We start from the raw sequence: 21,390 nt of genomic DNA, 5'->3' as shown, positions 1-21,390 counted from the left end.
TCCTACACCAGAGGTGAGAAGAGAAGCAGGCTGGGGGCTCAGCTTGGGGCCAGTGCTCACCTGACACAGGACCCTGACCAGAGCTGGGCCTGCAGGCACCGGGCGACCCTAATTGTTCTTCGTGCACTAAAGCTGCACTTGCTCTCACCCGCCCCCACGGGTTGCATTTCAGCGTCCTGGCCTTCCTGACACTGCTGAGTACCATGTGCCCACCCACTCCTCCATGGTCCCTGGTCAGAGGGGCTTCTGGGCCCCTTGAGATTCTGATCATCCTCCTTGAGACAGGAATGCATCAGAACTAAATGCCACTCCCTGGTGGTGTAGTGGTTAAGAGCTATGACTGCTAACCAAAAAGTCAGCAGTTCAAATCCACCAGGTGCTCCTTGGAAACCCTATGGGGCAGTTTTAGCCTGTCCTGTAGGGTTGCTATGAGTTGGAATTGACTCCACAGTAACAGGTTTGGTTTTTGTTTTTTTTTTAAATCCACTCCCAGCCTGAGTCCAGCGCAGAGTGACTGCCACTCCCTGCTTACCAGATGATCTGTAGTGAACAATTCCACATTTTCTCACCACATCAGAGATTCTGCTTCTAGGTATTGCTGCCATCTGTCTCTCTCCCAACCGCACAGCAACGTCCTACAGAATCAAAGCCTCTTTTCAAATTTCAATCCCTGACAAGGGCGGATGACTCAGTCGGCAGGGGCTTACTTTGGCATACTTACTAATCTGTAGTGAACCGTTTCACATGTTTTTCACCACATCCAAGATCCCCACATCTCTGCAGAGGCAGCCAGAGCAGCCCACCCAGGCCTTCGCTTAGGCTGATCGGCTGCTAGAAGGGGTTTGCCTTGCTGAGCAGACGGGCCTTGAACCCAGCTGAGCCTACACAGTGGGGGCCTGTCCGAGGTTCCCTGAGTCCTGTCCCCACCCTCTTTAGAGCCATGATGGTTCTGCCCTGCTAAAACCTGCCCACCTGCCGCCTCCCCATTCAGGGCCCCCTGTATGTGGGTTGGGGGACAGGGTGGCCTTGTGAATTGGTGTCCTTGGCAGTCTTGTGATGCTGGCAGCAGCTCCAACCCAAGAGAGGGGTCGGCTATTTTGAGCTGTGGTATCTCCAGCCCTCCCACCCCCTGGCTGTCTTAGAAGATGCAAGCACTGCTGGGGGACTAGGCCCCAGGGACTCTCCTTCCAGCCCAGTCCTCCTCCCGCGGCCTGTGGGTGTGGCGTCATAGAGGTGTTTGTGGGTGGAAGGGCTCAAATAAACTTGCTGCTATATTTTTTAAAATACATTGTCTTGTTCTACTGTCCTCTCTAGGACTCTTCTATGACACAAGTTAAAACCTACCACTAGAGTCGCTATGAGTTGGAATCGAACTGACGGCAGCGGGTTTGGTTTTTGTTTGGTACTAGGTTTCCTCAGGGCCCCAAGCCTCAGCACATACTTCTTGCTCTAAGAAGGGACGGAGATCAGGTTTAAGAGCTTGGTGAGGGAGGAGGCCAGGAAGGCCTGGTAGGGAAAGGAAGGGGTGGCTAAAGTTCAGGGTGAGTGACGGGGTGCTGGGCTCCTTGGGGGAAAGGGAAGGAGGCTGGGGTGGCCCATCTGGAGGACAGAGAGGGGCTGAAGGCTCGGCTGCGCCTTGATCCCCAAGTCTACCGGGAGTAACGGGCCAGGCTCTTCATAAGCCACAATGAGGGAAGTGCGCGAGGACCAGAGAAGCTGGGGCCATCTAAGGCCCCAGGGGTTGGCGTGCACAAGTCCCATCAGCAACTCTTCCGGGTAAAGATCAACTGCCTATTCTCAGAGGAGGGGCTGAGGCAGCCCTCAGCATCCAGTTGAGGCCAAAGCCCAGTGAGTGGCTGGAGACTCTACTATTCCCACCGCCCCTCACTCCAAGGGGGAGAGGGTCTCTGCCATGGGACCAGAATGGCACCCGCAGAATCCCAGGGTGGGTCAGTCCGGGCCTCAGCAGTGCTGGATCCGGATGTGGACGAAGAGCGTGGCTGGTGAGAGTGAGGCCCCATCCTTGGAAAGCAGGTGGATGTGGCGGTACCCTGTGGGGAGGGCAGTCGGGTCAGGCTTACTGCCTACCACCCTGCAGGCCAGGCTGTGCAGGCACAAACCACATCCTACCCCGGTGCTTGGCCCCAGCTCAGATCTACCTCAGGTTCTCTAAGGAAGTACCTGGCAGAAAGGTGGCCAGGGTCTGCGCCCCAAACCCCACCCCTTTCCATCCTCACCTCCCACCGTCCCCACCAACCTTGCTTCAGGCTGTTCAGAGGCAGTGTAAACTGGCCCACAAAGTCATTGGGGGAGGTGGTGTCATAGTCCTCGACCACGAACCGGACCAGCACCAGCTCCGGAGCCCGCAACTGGAACTGCAGGGTCTGCCCCCAATGTGGATTGAAGCCTAGGGCACAAGCAGTGGTCAGAGCCTGAGGCCCCCAGGGCCGGCCCTGCACCTCCCCCATGTTCACCCAGACAGGCCCACCCACCATTGTTGAGCACGTAGTCAGTCTCCTTGCGTGCACAGTCTGCCGGCACCCCGTGGATCTCGATGCGTACCAGGGGGTCCACGATGGAGTTGGGCTTCTCGGCGTTCAGCTTGGGCAGCTGCTGTGCAGTCAGCACCTGGGCAGGAACGAAGGTGTGCTTCAGTCTGGGCCCCAGCTGCCCTTCCTGCACTCAGACCCCGGCTCCCGCCCACCACACCCACTCTGCCTCAGTATCTTCCTCCACCTCTCCTGGACAGCTCGGACCCAGGGTGGGGCTCAGCCCAGGCTGCTGACCTGGATGGTAAGTGTGGTCCTGGGGGGCCTAGGGCACTCAGGGTCAAAGGTTGTGTCGGGTTGCCGTAGGCAGTCAGGTTTCAGGACATATCCACACTGCCCGTTGATGAGGAAGCGCCCAGCATTGAGGTCCATCTCATAGCCGGGCGTCTGGAAATTCAGGGCCACTGGGGACACACAGCAGGGTCAGGACAGGGACTTAGTGCCCCCCTCCTCACTGCTCAGTTTCAGGAGCTTGGGGGTGGGGACTCATGACAGCCAGAGGACCTAGCCCCCACTGTCACCAGTACCTCATCCCTGGTATCCCCCACCACCTGAGGGCAGGGCTGGGGAAGGGCTGTCAAGGGAAGGGCTGGAGGGGCCCCCGCCCTCAGGGCCAGGCCCCAAGGGGACCATTCTCCCCTCTTTCGGCTAGTGCCCTGGCCTGCCCTCATCACTGTGACTTAGTGGGACTCTTGGGTGTGTATGTGTGTTGGGAGGGGCACATGGGAGTGGAGGTTTTTAATTTCTACCTTCATAAAAATGTATGAGACTTTTACACTGTCAGGAACAAACAGGTGGGATCTGTTTCCCCACATACATTGCTGACAACTTTTTTAATAATTATTATTATCCACAAAACAGGTTTTTTTTTGCCTTCTGGAAAATTATGTGGCCCCGTCACTGTTGGGGCCTCCCACAGCTCCCCGGGGGTCACCCCAAACAGCAGTGCCCTGCCATCCCCGCTCCTGCTGGCCCACTTACCCAGCTGGCAGCCTGAGTTCCACATCTCCTGAGGGCTGTAATTGGCCGAGTTCATCCGAAGCCCCAGCGGGTAGACGCGGGTCAGCTGCCGAGCATTGTGCCTGACAAAGCTGTTCCCTTGTGGGGGTCAGAGTGGGGGAGGAGAAGTTGGGGGAGGACTGTGACAGCCCCTGAGGTGTCCCTCACCCAGTGCCAGGCCCTGTTACCACCCCTCCTCCAGCTCCTCCTCTCGGACCCCAGGCCTCTCTTCCTCTGACCTTAGAGTCCTAAGGTGGGGAGGGGGCCTCAAAGAGGAAGCTGCTGAGTCCAGACAGGGACAAGGACACGCTCCAGCCACACAACCTGGCACTGTATCCTGGCCCCAAATTCCCCCATTCCTGACTCACATCATCCACCTGGCATCTCCAGTCGTTCTCCACCCATTCCGCCCACGCCATCCTCCAGCCACGCAGTGGGTTCCCAGAAGCATGCCTCCGGGCCTCAGTGCAACCTGTTCCTCCTGATTCCTGCTTAGAAATCCTTCCCCACTACCTCACCACTTCCTATGCATCCTTCAGGTCAGGTGTCTTCTCAGGCATCACCTGCTCCAGGAATCCAGCCCTGGTTACCCACTACTGTATTATCCGGCTATTTCTGGCTCCACCACAAGGGTGTGAGCCATGCAGGCAGACAGCAGGCCTCTTATTCCTGTGTCCTCTTCCCTCCATCCACGCCTGGCACAGGGCTGGCACTGGGTGGGCACTCATCCCTGAGCCACTCTCTGGTGTCCTCCTGACTGTTTGACTGCCCCCTCCTCAAAGCCCTCTCAACCTCCTTCCCAGACTAACTTCTGGACACCTCTCCCTGCCCACTCGCAAAGGGCCCTGCGCCCAGCACCCCACTCCTACCTGCCTCTCGGATGAGCTTCTTAGCCTTACGCTCGCTGAGGGAGCTGACCTGGCAGGGCTGGGCTGGCACAGAGGCCAGGTGCAGGGTCTGCAGGCGGGTAGCGCAGCAGTACACAGCCAGGGCTGACAGCTCTGGGGAGATCTGCTTGGCCTGTGAGAGAAGCCTCAGCTGGGGTCTGCCAGCTCCAGCCCCCTAGTCCTCCTCCCTTGCTTCCCTCCCCCATGTTGCCCCTGTCACACCCGGGGGAGGGAGGCTGGCCCTGCCAGGCTCACTCACTCACCCTCCGCTTCTGCTCTGCACCCTCTGCCTCCTCTTTTTCCTCTTCCTCTTCTTCCTCCTCCTCCTCCTCCCTGTCCGGTAAAATTCGGCCATCCTCGCTCCGAGCAGCCGGCAGCTTCTTCCCCTTCACCAGGACACGGCCCTTCAGTTGCTATCAGGGCCAGGATGGAAGGATTAGGCCCTCATGACCCTCTGTGTCAGCCAGTTGATCAGTCATTCAACCACGGCTGTGTGAGGGGCTGGCTTGGGGTGCAGGGCAGGAACAGAGACACAGAGATGAAGCATATTTCCAACAGGACAAAATGGGAAACAACCTATATGCCCACTGGCTAATAAGGTCTTGTTCCTCTATACATCAGAATACTATGCAGCCATTCAAAAGAGAAGGCAGCTCAGATTGAAAGAGAAAGTGCCCGTTTTAGAAAAGATCTTATATGAAAGAAGTATACAGCATGTAAGTGCATGATCCTTTTTGTGCAACAATTAAAAGAGAACATAGTCACATAGATAGATTTATATGCATGGGAAAATTCTGGAAGGACACACAAGAATCTTGAAGATGGTTACTTCTTGTGAACTATGACTGAGGGAGCCAGTATACTTTTCATTGTATACTCTTGTACAGCTCAGATTTTTTAAAACCATGTGTATGTTATGATGCTGAATAGGTTTCAGCAGAGCTTCCAGACTAAGACAAACTAGGAAGAAAGCCTTGTGATCTACACTACCGAAAAATCATCCGATGAAAACCTTGTGGATCACAACGGTCCAATCTCATTGTACTTGGGGTCACCATGAGTCAATAGCAACTAACAACAATGTTATTTTCATGCTAATAACAAAAATCAAATCACACACACAACAAAGGTGAATCAACATTCCCTGCATATTTGGGATTGGGAGGAATCCCCAAGAGGAAGGGAGTTTTCCCGAGGAGCCAGAAAAGGATAACCATCCCAAGGGGACAAATGCTCTGGGGTTTTGGGAGGAAAGGAGGAAGGACCACCTCTGACCAGAGGACTGAGGACATTTATAAGACTCTGGAAGAGGCGGTTCAAGCTGAGCTAGAATTTCAAGCGGCTGGCATTTGGCAAATGCAGATGCCTGGGAAGGGAGAGCCAGGTGGAGAAGACAGTGTTAACCAAGGCCTTTGAGGTGGAAAAGTCTGAGTTTGCAGAGACTCTGTGGGCAAGAGGCCTGGAAGGGAGCAGGCAGGGTAGGGCCAAGTCATGGGAGGCCTTGAATGCTGGGTAAGAAGGGCGAATGGGCCAAGAACAGAGAGCCAGAGGGCAGGAGTGACAGGACCATGGGGCAGCAGATGTCAGACGAATGGAGAAGCAGGGGGAAGAGGACTGCAAATTTAAGGCAGCAAGAGGTGAGGGGCCCTGAACCAAGGCATGAGCAGGACTGGTAGGGGGTGGGCCCCAGCCAGACCCTCCACTCAGGCAGATTGGGGCCCGGGAGTATCACCTCTGGAGATGGTACTGCCTCAGGGCTCTGGGAGTCCAGTGCCTGTGTCACCAGCATGTCCCCCAGGATGGTGCGGAGGTGGCGGGCCATGGCAGCTTGCTGCTCCAGCCCACAGTGGTTCTCGAGGGACAGGATGACAGGGTATGGGGAGAGCTGTATGGGGGAGAGGCAGAACCTCAGAGTCACTCACCCCTCCCTCAGCACACCCCCCCCCCCGCCCCCTTCAGGACAGAAGGGAAAAGGCAGGGCTCTGGGGTTCCATTCTGGGAGACATGGAGAGTAGGAGGGATCTGGGTCACACACTGGGACCTGTGTATGGTCCAGGGGCGGAGGTTTGATCTGGGACCTCGGGGAAGGGATGGACTGTCTGGGAGGCTGGGGTGGCTGCAACAATGGTTTTCTTTTATAAATGCTCTTTATATGTTAAGAACGTTGACCATGTAGTTTATGTTGAAAACTTTTCCCCCAGCCTGTCATTGGTTAATGGTTAAGATTTATATAGCTTGACAGAAGTTGCAATGTTTGTGTAGACGCCACTGTTGAGCTTCTCTTTTATGGTTTATTGAGAGTCATGATTAAAATGTCCTTCCCTACCCCAAGATTTCCTTCTGGAAATTTTGTGGTTTTATTACATTTACTAAAAATGAGGGTGGAAGTGAGAGCATCTCACCTGGCTTTATTATACCCCACTGGCCAACTGTCCCAGTAGCACTTGGTGAGTGAATGAGTCTCTGGACAGGGGCTTCCTTTGGAAGGGCTGAGGTGGCTGGCGTGTGGATGGGGTTGCTGGGAGGGCCCGAGGGGCTCACCATGAAGGCATGGTCACGCACAGCTTGGACCACGTCGCGGAAAAGGATCTTGGAGGTAAGTGTATGGCCATGGTAGATGACAGGTTCCCCTCCTGGGCCCTCCCAGCAGTCTAGCTCCACACAGCGGCATCCCTGGGCAAAGGCCCTGCAGATGGATAGATGGACAAGCGAGGTGTTGTGTGGGTACCACTGGGCAGAGCTGGACAGACCAAGCTGGGCAGGCCGCAGGGAGCCCATGGTGGGAGTCAAGGGTGTTTGCTCAAGGGGCTCACAGGCATGTTAACCACCACCACCACCCATCCCCGCCATCCTCCCTACGATACCTAACATAGGCCTCGGTGCTGCTAGGCCCCCCGATCTGAGAGTCGGTCAGGTAGGTATTGTGGGAGGAGGAGATGAAGTAGTGGGTTAGGGGTTGGTCCATGTCCTGGAACACGCGTGTGTGGGCCGGGTCCAGGGCAGCCCCTTCAGGCGACAGCAGGTACATCATGAAGCCATCCAGTGTCATCAGCTCATGCTGTTTGGCTACAGGGAGGCGGAAGAGACAGCATCAAGCTACACGGGGGACCCCATGTCTGGCCCCAAATGCCCCCAACTTAGTAATAATGAACACCCAATGACTGATTGAACTCTCCATAAGTTATGCCATTTAATCTTCAACCCACCCCTCTGGGGAAGGTACATTGTTATGCCATTTTACAGAAGTAGAAGCTTCGTTTCTGAGAGGTGAGGTAACCTGCCCGAGATAGCACCCACAGCCAGTAATAGCGGAGCCCACTTACTTGGGAAGGCAGACCAAGCCCTACTTGTGTTGACCCAACCCCGTGTCATCAGACCCCCACCTGTCTCGTTGAGCTCATAGGTCTGGATGAGCTGCTGGGCGTGGGTCAGTGTGGCATCGTCCTCACCCTGGTCCTCCAGGAACTCCAGCAGTTCAGGGGCGCTCAGCACGTGGTCCTCGCCCGAGTACCGATGGAAGATCTCCTCCAACTCAGGGCGTTTCAGCAGCCGCCGCAGAAATTCCTCTATCTCAGCCCCTTCCAGCTTCTCGTTGTTGGAGTGGTCGCACTCCTGGAAGGGCAAGGGCAGGAAGCTCAGGGGAGGGGGCACCTGGCAAACCTGGCCCACACTGACATTCATCATCGACAACAGCTGGGAAGGCAGGTGTCCCCATTTCACAGGTGGAGAGACTGAGAGCTAGTGAGGCTCAGGGTTTCATTCAAGCTCTCACAGCTGTGAATGGCAGACCTCTAAGGCAAGTCTCTCAGGTTCAGTGCCTGTCCCTCTACTGTACTATGACCTACCCCAAGAATCAAGATGTGGGAGGAAAAATGGTGGCCCAATCTCCCCTCCTGTGTGTACACATTACTGTCCTCACACATACACACCCAGAGTCAATGAGCAACAAGTAAGAACATGGAGCAGTCCACACGGAGCTGTTGGCACAAGTATACGGGTGGGCACCATGAATGTCACAGACAGTTCAGATTCAACATCCATCGGCACAGGTGTCTGCCACGTGCCCCGACTGGGCCATGGGTGGAGAGCCCACCCGTGTGTCCCCGTGCTCCCATGTGTGGGGTATTCTGTGCTCCTGTGTGCAAGCTGCAGGTGGTCACATGTGCAGAAAGTGCCCACAGACTTAGACAAATAACACAGCAGCTATGTTGCTCTCTTTGGAGAGGGAAGGCATGGAGGCACTTAGGTCCTCCCTACCCTTGGACTCTGCCTTAGGGCGAGGAAAGAAGTCCTGGGCTGGCACTCCCCAATCCAGTACTGGCCCAGTGGCCTCAAGGGAGGGTAAAAGGGTAACTAGGCCCAGATGTTGCCGTTCTGCAGGGAGAGGCCACTCCCTCCACAAAAGCTGAGGGGGGTGGGCACTGATGATTCAGATGGTGGCTGCAGGAGGGCAGAGGGTGGAGTGGTAACGGGTTGGGAGCCAGGATTCAAGGCAGGCAGCCCACCTTGAAGAGGTGGTAGGCATACATGTCATTCATGTCCACATTGACCATTCTGAGCAGGCTCTTGATCTCCTTGAAGCTCATCTTACTATCCTGGTTGGAGTCTGCCCGGTGCAGGTAGAAGTGAATCCAAGTGTGGGTGCTCAGAAAATAAAAGCTACAGACTGGGCACCTACCCTCAGCTGACAGGTCACAGACAGGTAAGTCACCACCACCTTGGTCTAGGGGCTCCCGAGTACAAGGCTCTCCAGTTTAGGAGCTATATTTTTCCCTCAACCTGTGGACTCCCTGAGGACAGCAGCAGTGTCTCGTCAGTGGGACTGGGGCTCCCAGAAGACAGGAGGCTGCGTCTCCACCTTCAGGGAGCCCTGGTACACCCCAAGGAGGGCCCGGGCCTCCCCTCCTACTGGGAGCTCAGGCAAGGCAAGGGCACCTGCCTCTGCCCTCAGTTCTGAAGACTATGGGCTCCCTGAGAGCGGTGCTCACCCCTGCCCTCGGCCTGGGAACACCGTCGGAACGCCCTGCGACCCCGGCCCTCCTTCTCCCCTCCCATTCCCCCCTCCCTCCCTCCCTTCCCCCGTTCCCTCAGCCTCCCGGCCCCCAGGCGGGCGGGCAGGATATTGGTCGAGCCGCTCCCTCTGGCTCATGGCGTCGAGGCGTGCGCGCAGCTTGGCCAGGCCGCGCACCCAGCGCTGCGCCTCTTCCGCCGTGGGCGCCACCAGGTCCAGGTTCTTGCGGCGGCCCTTGAAGGCGATGGTGAGGCAGCGTGCGGGCGCGAAGGCGCTGCCGAAGCGCTGCAGGCCTTCGGACTGGTGGCCCTCGCGGACGGCCTCGATGTGTTGCACGTAGACTGGAGAGGGACGGGAACAAGCGGGCCGGTCAGGGCCGCGGTCTGGCCGGCGCTGTCCCCGCCCGGCGCCCGCCCGGCCCTGGCTCACAGATGTGCTGCGACGGCGCCCGCGGGATGCGCCGCTGGAACCACACGCTCAGGCAGTCCTCCTGCAGCCGGTACAGCCGCTCCTTCTGCCACGTCCGCGAGCGGATCTTGCGGAGCCGCGAGCCCCGCAGCATGGCGCGCACGTCCTCGTCCTCCGTCAGGCCTGCAGGGCGGGAGGGCAGCGGGTGTCCGGGCCTGGCCTTCATAACCCCAGAGGCTCCCTTTCCAGCTGGGAGCTGTAGGGCTTCCCTCCTTGAGCCTCTTCAAACCCAGGCTTTGGCCCTTCAGTCAGCGTACCTACCCCTCACAGACCTCTCCTTATTGTGACAAGCCCCCAATACCGGGTTTGGCTTTATGTCCCTGCTTGGCGTGCCCCACCCAGACTCCCTTGGGAGTGGTGCCAGTAACGGGCCCTCCCTTCTGTTTGCCAAGCAGCTACCTCTGGAGTACCCCAAAGTAAAGGAAGCCCTCAGACAGAGCCTAGAACTCAAACCCCAATAAGGGTCGCCCTTTCTGCCACATCCCTCCATCCCAGCCTCCAGCTTTCAAGCCCAGAATCTGCCACCAACAGCCCTTTCCCTTGATGTGAAATCCTGACCATCAGGAAGTCCCTCTCACTATCTAACCTAAATCTCTCTTGCTGCAACCCAAGCTCCTCGCCTCTCCTTTCCCAAAGAAAAGGGAGAACAGCAGAGGTCACTCTGGCTCCAAGGTCACAGGCCACGGTCTTCAGGATCAGCCTGCCTTGGCCAGCCCTTGGCACATCTCCAGGTGTCCCTGGTGTGGCCCTGTTAAAAGGATGGTCACTTATGACATTTGGCCTTTTCCCTTGCCCAGCCACTGTCATACTCACACACACCACTAGCCCACATATGCTCTCCAGCCAATGTCCACCTTCAGAAATAAGACCAAATGTTTGCAAAGCCACAAGGTGCCAGGCCCTGCTCATGTATTAGCACGCAAGGAAACTGAGGCACAGAGAAGCTTAAGTAACTGGCCAGAATCCCACAGCTAGGAAGTGGAAGCAGGCTTCAAACCCCGGAGGTCAGGCTCTGCCACCTTTGCCCTTAGCCACTCCAGTGAACAGCTCTTCTCTTGCACCTATCTTCCTCCCTCCCCCATCCCTGCTACCACCCTGGGCAGGGGGCTGTAGGAAAAGAGCAGAATTTAAATTCAGAGGTCTAGGGTGTCAAGTCTCAATCTGTCGCTTCCCAGTTGCGTGGCCTTGGTGACACTAACCTGTGATGGCTCTAGGCCTCATGCTCTCCATTGGTAAAACAGAGACGACAGTATTACCTGCTGCAAAATCTAGAACCCAGTAAAGATTTGGAGGTTTCTGCTGTGTGACCACTTACTCTCCTTCCTCTAGTTCCTCAAGCATGCACTGCCTAGCCCTGGTCATACCACACCCTGTTCTAAATCTTCCCAGGGCTCCAGTTTGCCTCAGCAGGGGTCACAGGACAATAGATGAGGTGCGAACCAGGCAAACTGGAGAGTCCACACCCTTTGGAAGGAGAGAGCAGTGTTTCCATGCAACTGGAATCTGGATCTGAATGTGAAATCTCCAGATTTTTCAATGTTGGCCACTAAATCATATTTGAGGGAAAAAAACCACAACACCACTGTGTGGGCCAAACTAAACACAACAGTGGGCCAGTTCCTCTGGGAGCCCCCCTGCCCAATTACAAACTGACCCAGGGACTCAAGACCCCGGCCTTCCCCTGGCACTCTCTTGTAAGATCCCTCCAATCTCCTCCTTTTCCTCACACCAAAGTCCTTTAAGGACCAACTCAGATATCACCTCCTCCAGGAAGCCTTCTTTGATTTGTCCTCAAATGTAAGGAAGTTCTCCTTCCCTGACCACCAACAACACTTTTTACTAAAAAACAAACAGTCACTCATATTGTCATGTTAGTGGACTTTAATAAGCCTGAGGGCAGGGATGAGCCAGGCTCTCAGCAAATGTTTATAGAAGGGGGAGGTGGAGGGATGGACATTCTCTTCCCAGCCCTGCTCTCACTTGTCCTGAGTTCAGGTCAGAGACCTTGGGTCAGGGTTTCTCAACCCTGGCTGTTCATTAGAATTACCTGGGAGAAGTTGTAAACCCCATGGTGGAAATTCTCACCCAGCAGGTACTTTTAAGAACCTACTCTGTGACTTGGAGGAAGACTATGGTTGAGAACCAAGGTTTCAGGGGCAGGAGGAGAGACTTGCCATCCTTAGGAGGCTGATGCCCCTTGGGCAGCATGTGGGCCTGTTGGCTCCATGGGGTCTCTCACGGTCTGGCCTGTGGCCCTCTGGAAGGGTCAGTGCCCACTCAGTGCTCCCTGGCCAGGAAGAGGAGGTGGAACCCTCTTTTTTTGGAAGAGCTGGGTACGTAGGACATGCCCAGGCCAAGGAGCTCACCAGACCCACAACCTCCGCCCCACATCTGGGCAACGTCTGACTCCTCGCACCCTGAAAAATAATGGGGTTGGTGTAGGTAGTGCCACCATGACTGGGCCTGCCCCTTGTCCACCCGCTCAGCCTTGGGAAGGGGACCCCTTGTTGCCATGACAACCATGCTGTGTTCTGCAGCCAAGGCCGCCTCCCCTGACCCGGTCATTCCACAGCCCTCTGGTGCCAAGCCAGGGGGCAGGGCGGTGGTGGTGAATGACTAAGGCCGGAAATAGAGGTGAGTCACTAGGGGCCTGCTTTGTCCAGGGTCTTCTACAAACAGGCTCGTGGGAGAGGTCGTCTGAGCTCTGGACATGGTCTCCCACTGGGGCAGGTTCCCACGTGCAGGGGGCCCTGCTCCTGGCCCCCACCCCTGGCTCCATAGAGGCCTGCTGGGGGGAAGGGTGGCATTCCAGTTTGCCTGCCCAGCTGGCACTGGCCCCTGGATCACTCTGCTTCCAAACCACACACCCCATGGAGAAGCAAAACAGAATGAGGGTGCATGCTTCTGAACTCTGGGGTGGTGTGCAGACTGGTGTGTCAGAAAGGGCAGGACCCACAGAGCTAAGGGGGCGGGGCAATGATGCTAGGAGGGCCTGGCTCCCCACCAGCCACCCAGTGATCATTTATAGGTCCTGCCTGTCCAAACCCACACATGCTTCCTTGACCTCATTCCTATCTGCTCTGAGCAAGTGCACATGCAGCCCACCTCCTACAGGTTCTGTGTGTTTCTATCTGTCCAAGTACCTCTACCTTAATCCTGGATCTGGGCTGGGCCAGCGTCCATGGCCATGGTCAACTGACTGGGTGGGAGAACAATCCTGACATAATAGCAGTGAAAATGATAGTGAGCATGTACTGAGCGGCGAAAATCCTGTGTAGCCTTACCACAACCCAAGAGGACGCTCTTACTGTCCTGTTGTACAGATGAGGAAGAAAAGGCACAGAGCATCTAACTAACTTGTCTAGGGGTACCAGGTTGGTAAGTGGTGGAGCTGGGGTGCATCAGGAGTTGGGAGGGCTGGCGTGTGGCTACTAAGAGCTACATTCAGCACACAGAGCACTTGGTTTAGGGCCTGGCCCACTGTGGACACTCGATAAATGATAATAAAGAAGGAAACTGAGGCTGGATTCTGAGGAAGTGAGTCAGTGCCCTGGAAGAGAAGAGGGACCAGGTGTTCCATACATTTGTCCTCCTCAGTCCCATGCCCTCCGGGTGGGTCCTTCTCTAGGCCAGGACTGTGGTGCCTCCTGCCCCATCCAGTCTTGTCAGCTGGGGCCCAGACACCTTCCCTGAGTGGCCTGCTTATCTCAGGCCCCAGAGAGGGGCCATGAGGTGGTGAGGGATGGGCAGGACCCAGAGCTTTCCAACTGTGTGGGCTGTTTGGGGAGTGTGGTCTGGGGCCTGAACAGTTCTGCCTGGGGGTCCAGGCTGGGGCAGGAAACTGCCTCATGTCAGAGGTGGGAGGGGCACTGGGGAAGGGCAAGTCCAGGTCCAAATCCCCCAGTCCCATCCTTTTCATAGATGGGGCCACTGAAGCTCAGGGAGGGCCAGTGGGGTGTCACAGGGCAGGGATGGATGCAGCGGCTGGGCAGGGCTGGGCAGAGGCCAGAGCAGGCCTGGGGGTGCTGTATGCACAGAGTAGTAACCTGCAGAGAGCAGAGTGTGTAAGGAGTGATTGGTCTGGAGCAAGGGTGTGTGTAGGGTGGTGTGTGTATGTGTGTGTGTGTGTGTGTGTGTGTGTGTGCGCGCGCGCGTGTGTGTGCGCTTGCTGGGCCAGGAGGAAGGTGAGTCTGCTCAGGGAGGAAAATAGGCAGCGTGTGTGAGAGCCAGTGCTTGCTCAGTAAGGCACATGGGCTCCAGCAGGAATGTGAGACATGCCGGGAACAGCGACATCCTCATGCCAAGGCAGCAAGGGAGGGGAGGGAGGGAAACAGCAGGTTCCCTGGTGTCTGGAGCCATGAGGCTCCAGGAGAGGGCACCCAACAGCGAGGAATCCCAAACCTTCCCACCCTCATCCTTTAGCCAGCAGGCAGCCCCGGCACCTCAGATACCAAGTGTGCCCCCACCCCACCCCCGCTGGCTGCCACACCCAGGGCTGGAGCCCACTAGGGGCTCAGTGCCAGACTCCATAACATTCCTGGGAGAATCAACAAAGTCAGGAAAGGCAGGCAGTGCTTCCCGGGGCCCTGGGCTGGAAACAGGGAGATGAAGGTGGCAGCTCCCTTCCCTGCAGGGCCAAGACAGGCACACAGCCCAGTTGGGGGTAATGGTGGGGGGGCCCCAGAGCCGAAGAAGGAGGAGAGGTGAGGGGGGACCCCCGCCATGACAGAGCTGGCTGTAGCCCCCTTAGTTCTGCCCGACATGCCCATGCTTAGCCAGGAGGGCTGCCCAGGCCAAGCGTCTGACAGGGCCAGAGGCTACTCCGAAGCCCCCCACATGCCAACCCTGCCCACAACAGCCCCACTCACCCTGCAGGAGACATCCTGGGCAGGCCATCAGGAGAGGCCTTTTGCGCAGTGGGACTTGGTGGTGTGTCCAGACAGGAGAGTAAAGGGAGCGGGATTCTGCCCACTCAGTACTCTAAGGATTAGGGGCAGAGGCGGGGCATTGGGGGCACAGGCGCAGACAGGGGCCCTGGGGAAATGGGGCTGCCAGATGAAACACAGGACGCCCAGTTAAATCTGAATTTCAGATAAACAACAAATAATTTTTTAGTATAAGTGTGTCCCACATTATTCATTGTTTATCTGAAATCCAGATTTAACTGGGCATCCTGTATTTTATCTGGCAACCCTACGATGGCACCCCTGGAGCCTGGCAAGGCCACCATGGGAGAGGGGAGTAAGAGGCATAAGCTGCTCATACATTTGTTGTATTATGAGCACAGACTCTGGGTCAGACTGGCTGGGTTCAAATCCTCTCAGCTACTTTCCGGGTTTGAGCCGTGGGTGAGTTACTGAACCTCTCTGAGCCTCAGTTTCCTCGTTTGTAAAATGAGGCTAATGGCACCAGTGTGGATGCTCAATAAATGATTATAAAGAAGGCACTAAGGCAGGGCCTCATATGATTGTGAACATTAAATGAGATATAGGTGAAAGCTCTTGACACAGACTATAAAGGTGTTGCGATGCAATGGGTTTCTCTTATACATGGCCTTTCTGGCCTTGGGTTATAATTCTGCCCTTTGGAAGCATGGGAGAATGAAGAAAACAAGATACAAGGGAAAGATCAGTCCAAAGGACTAATGGACCACAACTATCACGGACTCCTCCATACTGAGTCCCGTACAACTAGATGGTGCCCAGCTACCACCACTGATTGCTCTGACAGGGATCACAATAGAGGGTCCCAGACAGAGCTGGAGAAAAATGTAGACTAAAATTCTAACTCACAAAAAAAGACTAGACTTACTGGCCTGACAGAGACTGGAGAAACTCGGAGAGTATGGCCCCCAGACACCCTTTTAGCTCAGTAATGAAGTCACTCCTGCAGTTCACCTTTCAGCCAAAGATTAGACAGCCCCATAAAACAAAACGGGACTAATGAGGCACAGCAGTCCAGGGACAAGGACTAGAAGGCAGAAGAGGACAGGAAAGCTGGTGATAGGGAACCCAAAGTTGAGTAAGGACAGTGTTGACATGTGGGATTGTTAACCATTGTCATAGGGCAATATGTGTACTAACTGTTTAATGAGAAACTATTTGTTCTGTAAACCTTCATCTAAAGTGAGAATAGCAGCACAACTGGAAGAATGTAATCGACGTCACTGAATTGTACATGTAGAAATTTTTGAAATGGTGTATCTTTGGCTATGTATATTTTCACCAAAAAAAAAAAAAGGTCCTCCAAGGCTGGGAAAGGAGAGTGTTGACATATTGTGGGGTTGTTAACCGATGTCATAAAACCATATGTGTACTGACTGTTTAATGAGAAACTATTTGTTCTGTAAACCTTCACCTAAAGTACAATAACAAAAAAATTAAAAAAAACAAAACAAGACTAATGAGGCACAACAGCCCAGGGAAAAGGACTAGAAGGCAGGAGGGAACAGGAAAGCTAATAATAGGAAACCCAAGGTTGAGAAGGGAGAGTGTTGACATGTTGTGGGGTTGTTAACCAATGTCATAAAACAATATGTGTACTGTTTAATGAGAAACTGCTTCTTGTGCTGTCAACTTTCATCTGAAGTACAATAAAAAAAATTAAAAATAATAATAATTGTTTGGGCTGCAGCCTGCCCTATGATTGGTCTATTTTATGTGCCTTACAAGGACTGGTCAGTCTACCATGCAAATAGGATGTGTAAACCCACCCAATAGGATTAAGTGACCTGGGCGGGGGGCGGGGAGGGAATTGGTGATTACTATGCCCACTAAGTGACTGTGGCCTACCAAGGGAATTGGTCGTGGTCCTGGTAGGAGGACCATGCTTTGAAAATGACAAAGAGTAGGCTTGCATAAAGGCCAATCCCACACAGGTTTAGGAGGACCAGGACCTCACTACCATCAAGAAGAGCTTGGAGTGGAGCACGCCCTTTAGACCCCTGGTCCCTGCGCTGAAAACCTCCTAGACACAGGAGAGCTAAAACACTGGAGACGGCAAGAAACAGTGGCAACCACAGCAGAGCCTAGTGGCAGAGAAACAACGGCAGCAGTACGAGCGGCAGCGGGAGCCAGGAGACCTGCGCAAGGCGGCTGCAGTGGGCTTGCCTACTCAGAGCAAGAGAGAGCTGAGCGCCTTTGGGCAGGAGGCTGGCTGTTGGACTGGAGTGCCTCTGGGCACTTGTCATTGCAGCTAAAGAGTTGTAACACTTGCCTGAGCAGCAGGACAGAGGCCTAGAGAAGGGCCTGCTGGCTGGCATGACCAAAAAAAGACCCAGCGGCAGGCACAGCCAAGAGAAGGGCCACGTGCCTGTGGGCATGGCCAAGAAGGAGCTGAGAGCTGTCTTACTTGGAAGCCGTCCTTACAGGAGAACTGTAACTTCTCTCCTGAGTTGTATCCTGTTACTTCTAAGTTATCCTGATCTTGAGTTGTAGCCTGTTACTTCCCTAATAAACCCCATAGCTGTGAATATGGTCTGTGAATTCTGTGGCCATTGCAACGAATTATTGAACCAGAGGCATATCTACAAATAATGGCCCCTACGGCAAGCACTGAAATTGTGCCCTGTCCAGCCATCTGATGCCCATCTTTTAGATAGCTTTACCATAATATCAGTTCAAAAATACAAGTCAAGCTCATTATTCTTGTACCTAACACATGATGGCACTACATGAAAATTACAACTGCGCCTTCCTTGCTTTCACTGATGAAAATTCATCTATGATGTGCTCGAAATCATTATCTTCACCTTCTTCTCTTTCTACACTCAGCAGAGCAAGATCACACAGTCAGCCTTGACCCATGGAGGCTCTCAAATATGAAAGTATTAGTTTTAATTTGCTGAATGATCTCTCACAGCTTGTGATGGAAACAGCAATGGTTAATAGAAACTGTTCAGTGGCACCCCCCTTCAAGTGGCATGCGGGGTATCGGCCATACCTTAGATATGCCTCTGTTAATTGAGCCCAGCAGAGAAGTAGAGTGCCTTGAGGTGGAAGGCTGGTGTCAGAAGTGGTGAAGAATTGAGAGAATGGAGGTACATCTGACCTCCACCTCATAGGAATCAGCTTTGTGCTGATCTTAATTCTCATCTCTCCTCCTGAATGTAGACAAGGGCTGAAGCTACTAGATTTCAGGCATTAATTAGTATTCATTAATTCTGGCCATAAAGAGCTATCATTGAGAACTGGCTATGGTGGTTGACAGACGTTACCTCTTAATTGTGTGGCCTTGAGCAGGTTACTTCATCCCCTCCACCTGGGTTTCCTGTCTGTGAGGTGAGGCAGCAGAGGTGCCTCCCTGCTACACCTTCCCCACAGGAGTGTCTGAGGATTAAGTAGGATGGGAATTGGCATATCCTAGCATTAGCTCCTCTTCTCACTATTCAACTATTCCAGAGGCTTCTTGAGGGCTGGCCAAGTCAGCAGACCAGCCTGGGGGCAGGGGGCCAGAGAGGGCAAGACCCCAGTCTCCACAAATGACTGCCCTCCCCATGGTCCTGGTCCCACCCAGTATGGCCCTAAAGCCCCTTTTCCCTGGGGCCCTCCAAGCCCTTGACCTCTGAGCCACTCCCTGTACTTAGTCCAGTCACCTGGTCTGAAATAAATTCTGTTCTCTGTTAGCCTAAGGGGTGTGGAGATGGCGGTCGTAGGGCGCGGCAGTGAGGGTCATCTCAGAAGAGGTGGCAGCTGCAGTAGTTGCAGAAGCTACCTGGGTGGCAGGCCTGGGCCTTGGCCCCTGATGGCACAGGACGCTGGGCCCCAGGACACCTGGGTTTCATCTCCACCTGTCCCTGCACTCAGTGTGGCATTCCCCACGGAGTCCAGCTTCCTCTCTAGGGAGTCACTCAGCAGAAAGGGGCAGTGGTGGAGAGGGGAGGGTGATCGAAATGACCTTCTGACACCCACATAGTTCCTAACAGTGTCACCCTGACAGGGTGCCCACGCAGCCTTACTCAGGTGACCGGTGCCAAGTTCTGGGCTCCGCTGTAATCATTTGTTTACCAGTGTCTCCTCACACTAAACTGTGTGCTTCCCAAGGGCAAGGCCCTGTGTTGTTCATCTCAGCAGTGGCCCTGGCCCAGTGCCCTAGCACATTGCTGAGGCTTAGCTCACGTGTGGAATGATGAGGTAGACGGGTGTCCTGGACAGCCTTCAGCCTGCCTACAGCATCCATAAGCTCTTCAGGGCTGACTCCCAGGGCTGCGTCTCCGGCCCAGACTTGACCCCCAACACCAGGGAGTCTCAGCGGCACCTCAAACTCACCACGGCTCTCTTCCTCTCCTCAAACCACCCCTGGTTCTTAGCCCAGAAAATGACACTGCCACCCACCCAGGCACTCGGGGTAGAGAAATCTTTCAGACCCCCCCCCCCCCCCCACTCACCCCGATTAGAGTCCAGCCAAGTCTACCTCCTAGGTTGTTCTGAATCCATCTTGGCTGAACCCACCCAAGTCTAAGCCCTACTGGCCCTTGCCCAAATGACTCCTCAGCCTTCTGTGGGTCTCCCTGCTTCACCCCTGCCTATGTCCCACTCACCCCCTCCGCTCCTCACAGCTCACTGTCTGCCTTACTTGGCCTGAGACCTTTCCGGGCCTCCTGCTGCCCTCCAGATAAAGTCCATACCTGTGCAAGCACAGGCCATGAGGATTTGGCCCCCACCAGGGGAACTGTTTCCTTTTGCTGCACTCCAGGCTCCCTCTAGGCTCTGAGGTGCAGCCTGGGCTCCTGCTGGCTCCTCAGCCTTGCTAGGTCCCCCAGCATCTCACTTGCCCTTCCCCTTCAAGGTCTTGTTTCATTGTCTGACCTCCTTGCTGGTGCCTCAGCTCTAGAAGGGCCAGGACTGTGTCTGCCTTGTTCGTTGCTGAATCCCAGTGGCTGCGTATACTATAGGCACTCAATAAATGTTTGTTGAATGCATGTATGATTGAATGGAGGGCAGGGCAGAAATCATGTCATGTCTCAGTAAGTGGCAAGCACAGTGCTTGGAACATCGTCAGAGCTTGGTGAATGTAGGTCGAATGAGTGAGAGGATGTAGAAGAAAGGGGACAGAGTCAAAGGGAAAGAAAAGACTGGCAGCCAGGATGCCCAAGTTCTGCCCCAAGACTCACCTAGTCTCCTGGGCAGCCCTGCCCTTCTGCTCACTCCCCGTCCCTCTTTGTCATTAACTTTTCTACCAACAGCAGTTCCAATACACCACTTCCATTTTACAGCACTTTACAGTCTACAGAATACTCTCACATACACATCTTCATTCAAGCCCCTCAATCACCCAATGAGTCCCACTTTCCCCAGACTTTAGCCCCTGGATGAGCAGTGTGGACGTAGACAAATTCCTTGACTTCTCTGAATCAGTTTCCTCATCTGTGAAATGGGGATTAGACGACCCACCTCTTAGTAAGGTAAAGAGGATTGTGAGACACTACATATGTAAACCACCCAGCATGGGCCCTGTTCCTGGGACTTGCTTAATAAGCCACAGCCACATTCTTTCCCCCCTGGGTAACTCGCCCCAAAGCAAAAATCAAAAAAGATCAGCATCCTGGCTTTCTCACTAGTTAGACCAGTCTTTCAGGTGCTGTCTGGCTGCTGCTGCCCCTGTGGGGGCCGGGGGTTGGCGGGCTGGTTTGGGAGCCCAGCCTCTCCCACAGAGGCCAGCCACAAACACCCTCATCTAAAACAACCCCCATCCCCTTCTAGGGGCTGCCAGGAACCCAGGATGCTCCGGGGCGCCCGCAAGACCCGGGAAGGAACAGGATCAGGGTGAAGGCTGATGAGAGACCCTCCCAGCCTCCCTCTCCCACTCTGCTCTCCCGGCTTCGGGGATCCCGATCCGCGCCGCTAGACCCAGCTGGCACCCCAGCACACCCGGCGGGCGCCTCCTGGTGGGAAACAAAGAACGTCCTGGGCGCCTCGCTCGGGTCCCAGGCACCCCAGGTGACCACCGCCCTCCCCCAGTCCGCGGCGCGACCTCTATCTGCGACGGCGCTGACATTCCACCCCTCGCCATACCCCCCACGGCCCCACGCAGCCTGAGAAGCCCACGAACGACTCCTGGAACACCCTGGTTCCCACCCCGGCCACCCATGCCTGTCACTGACCCATCTTTTTCAGCGCCCGCAGCCCGGGCCTCTTGATGCCGCCGTCCGTGGGCGCGGGCTGCGGCGGCAGCGCGACGGGCGCCGCGACGTGGGCCGACACCGGGGGCTCCTCGGGCTGGCGGCGACAGCTCCTCCAGCGGCCGCACAGCATGGCTCTTAGGGCCGGGGCCGGGCCGGGGTCTGCGCGCGGCAACAGGGCAGCTGGAACGCCGCTCGGCCGGGCCCCGGCTCCGCGCGCAGTCGCGAGCTAAAAAACTTAGTGGCGCCGGGAGGGACACGGGAGGAGGTGTCGGGAGGAGGGAGAAGGAGGGACCGGGACCGGAGGGAGGGACAGGGAGGAGGGGAGGGGCCGAAGACGGCGCAGGGCGGTGCGAG

General features: G+C 55.4%; 1 protein-coding gene across 1 annotated transcript; it reads right to left on the bottom strand.

Annotated features, from left to right (window-relative positions):
• Positions 1 to 1,659: 1,659 nt before the first annotated feature.
• On the bottom strand, positions 1,660 to 21,260 carry PLCD3 (phospholipase C delta 3). The gene is made up of 15 exons (XM_004374276.2): positions 21,016 to 21,260; positions 9,876 to 10,037; positions 9,559 to 9,787; positions 8,941 to 9,070; positions 7,819 to 8,047; positions 7,300 to 7,501; positions 6,977 to 7,121; positions 6,168 to 6,320; positions 4,699 to 4,848; positions 4,418 to 4,568; positions 3,531 to 3,647; positions 2,787 to 2,953; positions 2,493 to 2,628; positions 2,258 to 2,407; positions 1,660 to 2,051 (listed from the first exon to the last, which is right to left on the bottom strand). The coding sequence occupies exons 1-15, from the start codon at positions 21,164 to 21,166 to the stop codon at positions 1,963 to 1,965; spliced, it is 2,361 nt and encodes a 786-aa protein (XP_004374333.1). The 5' UTR covers positions 21,167 to 21,260; the 3' UTR covers positions 1,660 to 1,962.
• Positions 21,261 to 21,390: the final 130 nt, after the last annotated feature.

This window comes from Trichechus manatus, unplaced genomic scaffold, assembly GCF_000243295.1.
Source record: "Trichechus manatus latirostris isolate Lorelei unplaced genomic scaffold, TriManLat1.0 scaffold00028, whole genome shotgun sequence".
Lineage (NCBI taxonomy): Eukaryota > Metazoa > Chordata > Mammalia > Sirenia > Trichechidae > Trichechus > Trichechus manatus.
This window is presented reverse-complemented; position numbering and strand designations above follow the sequence as displayed.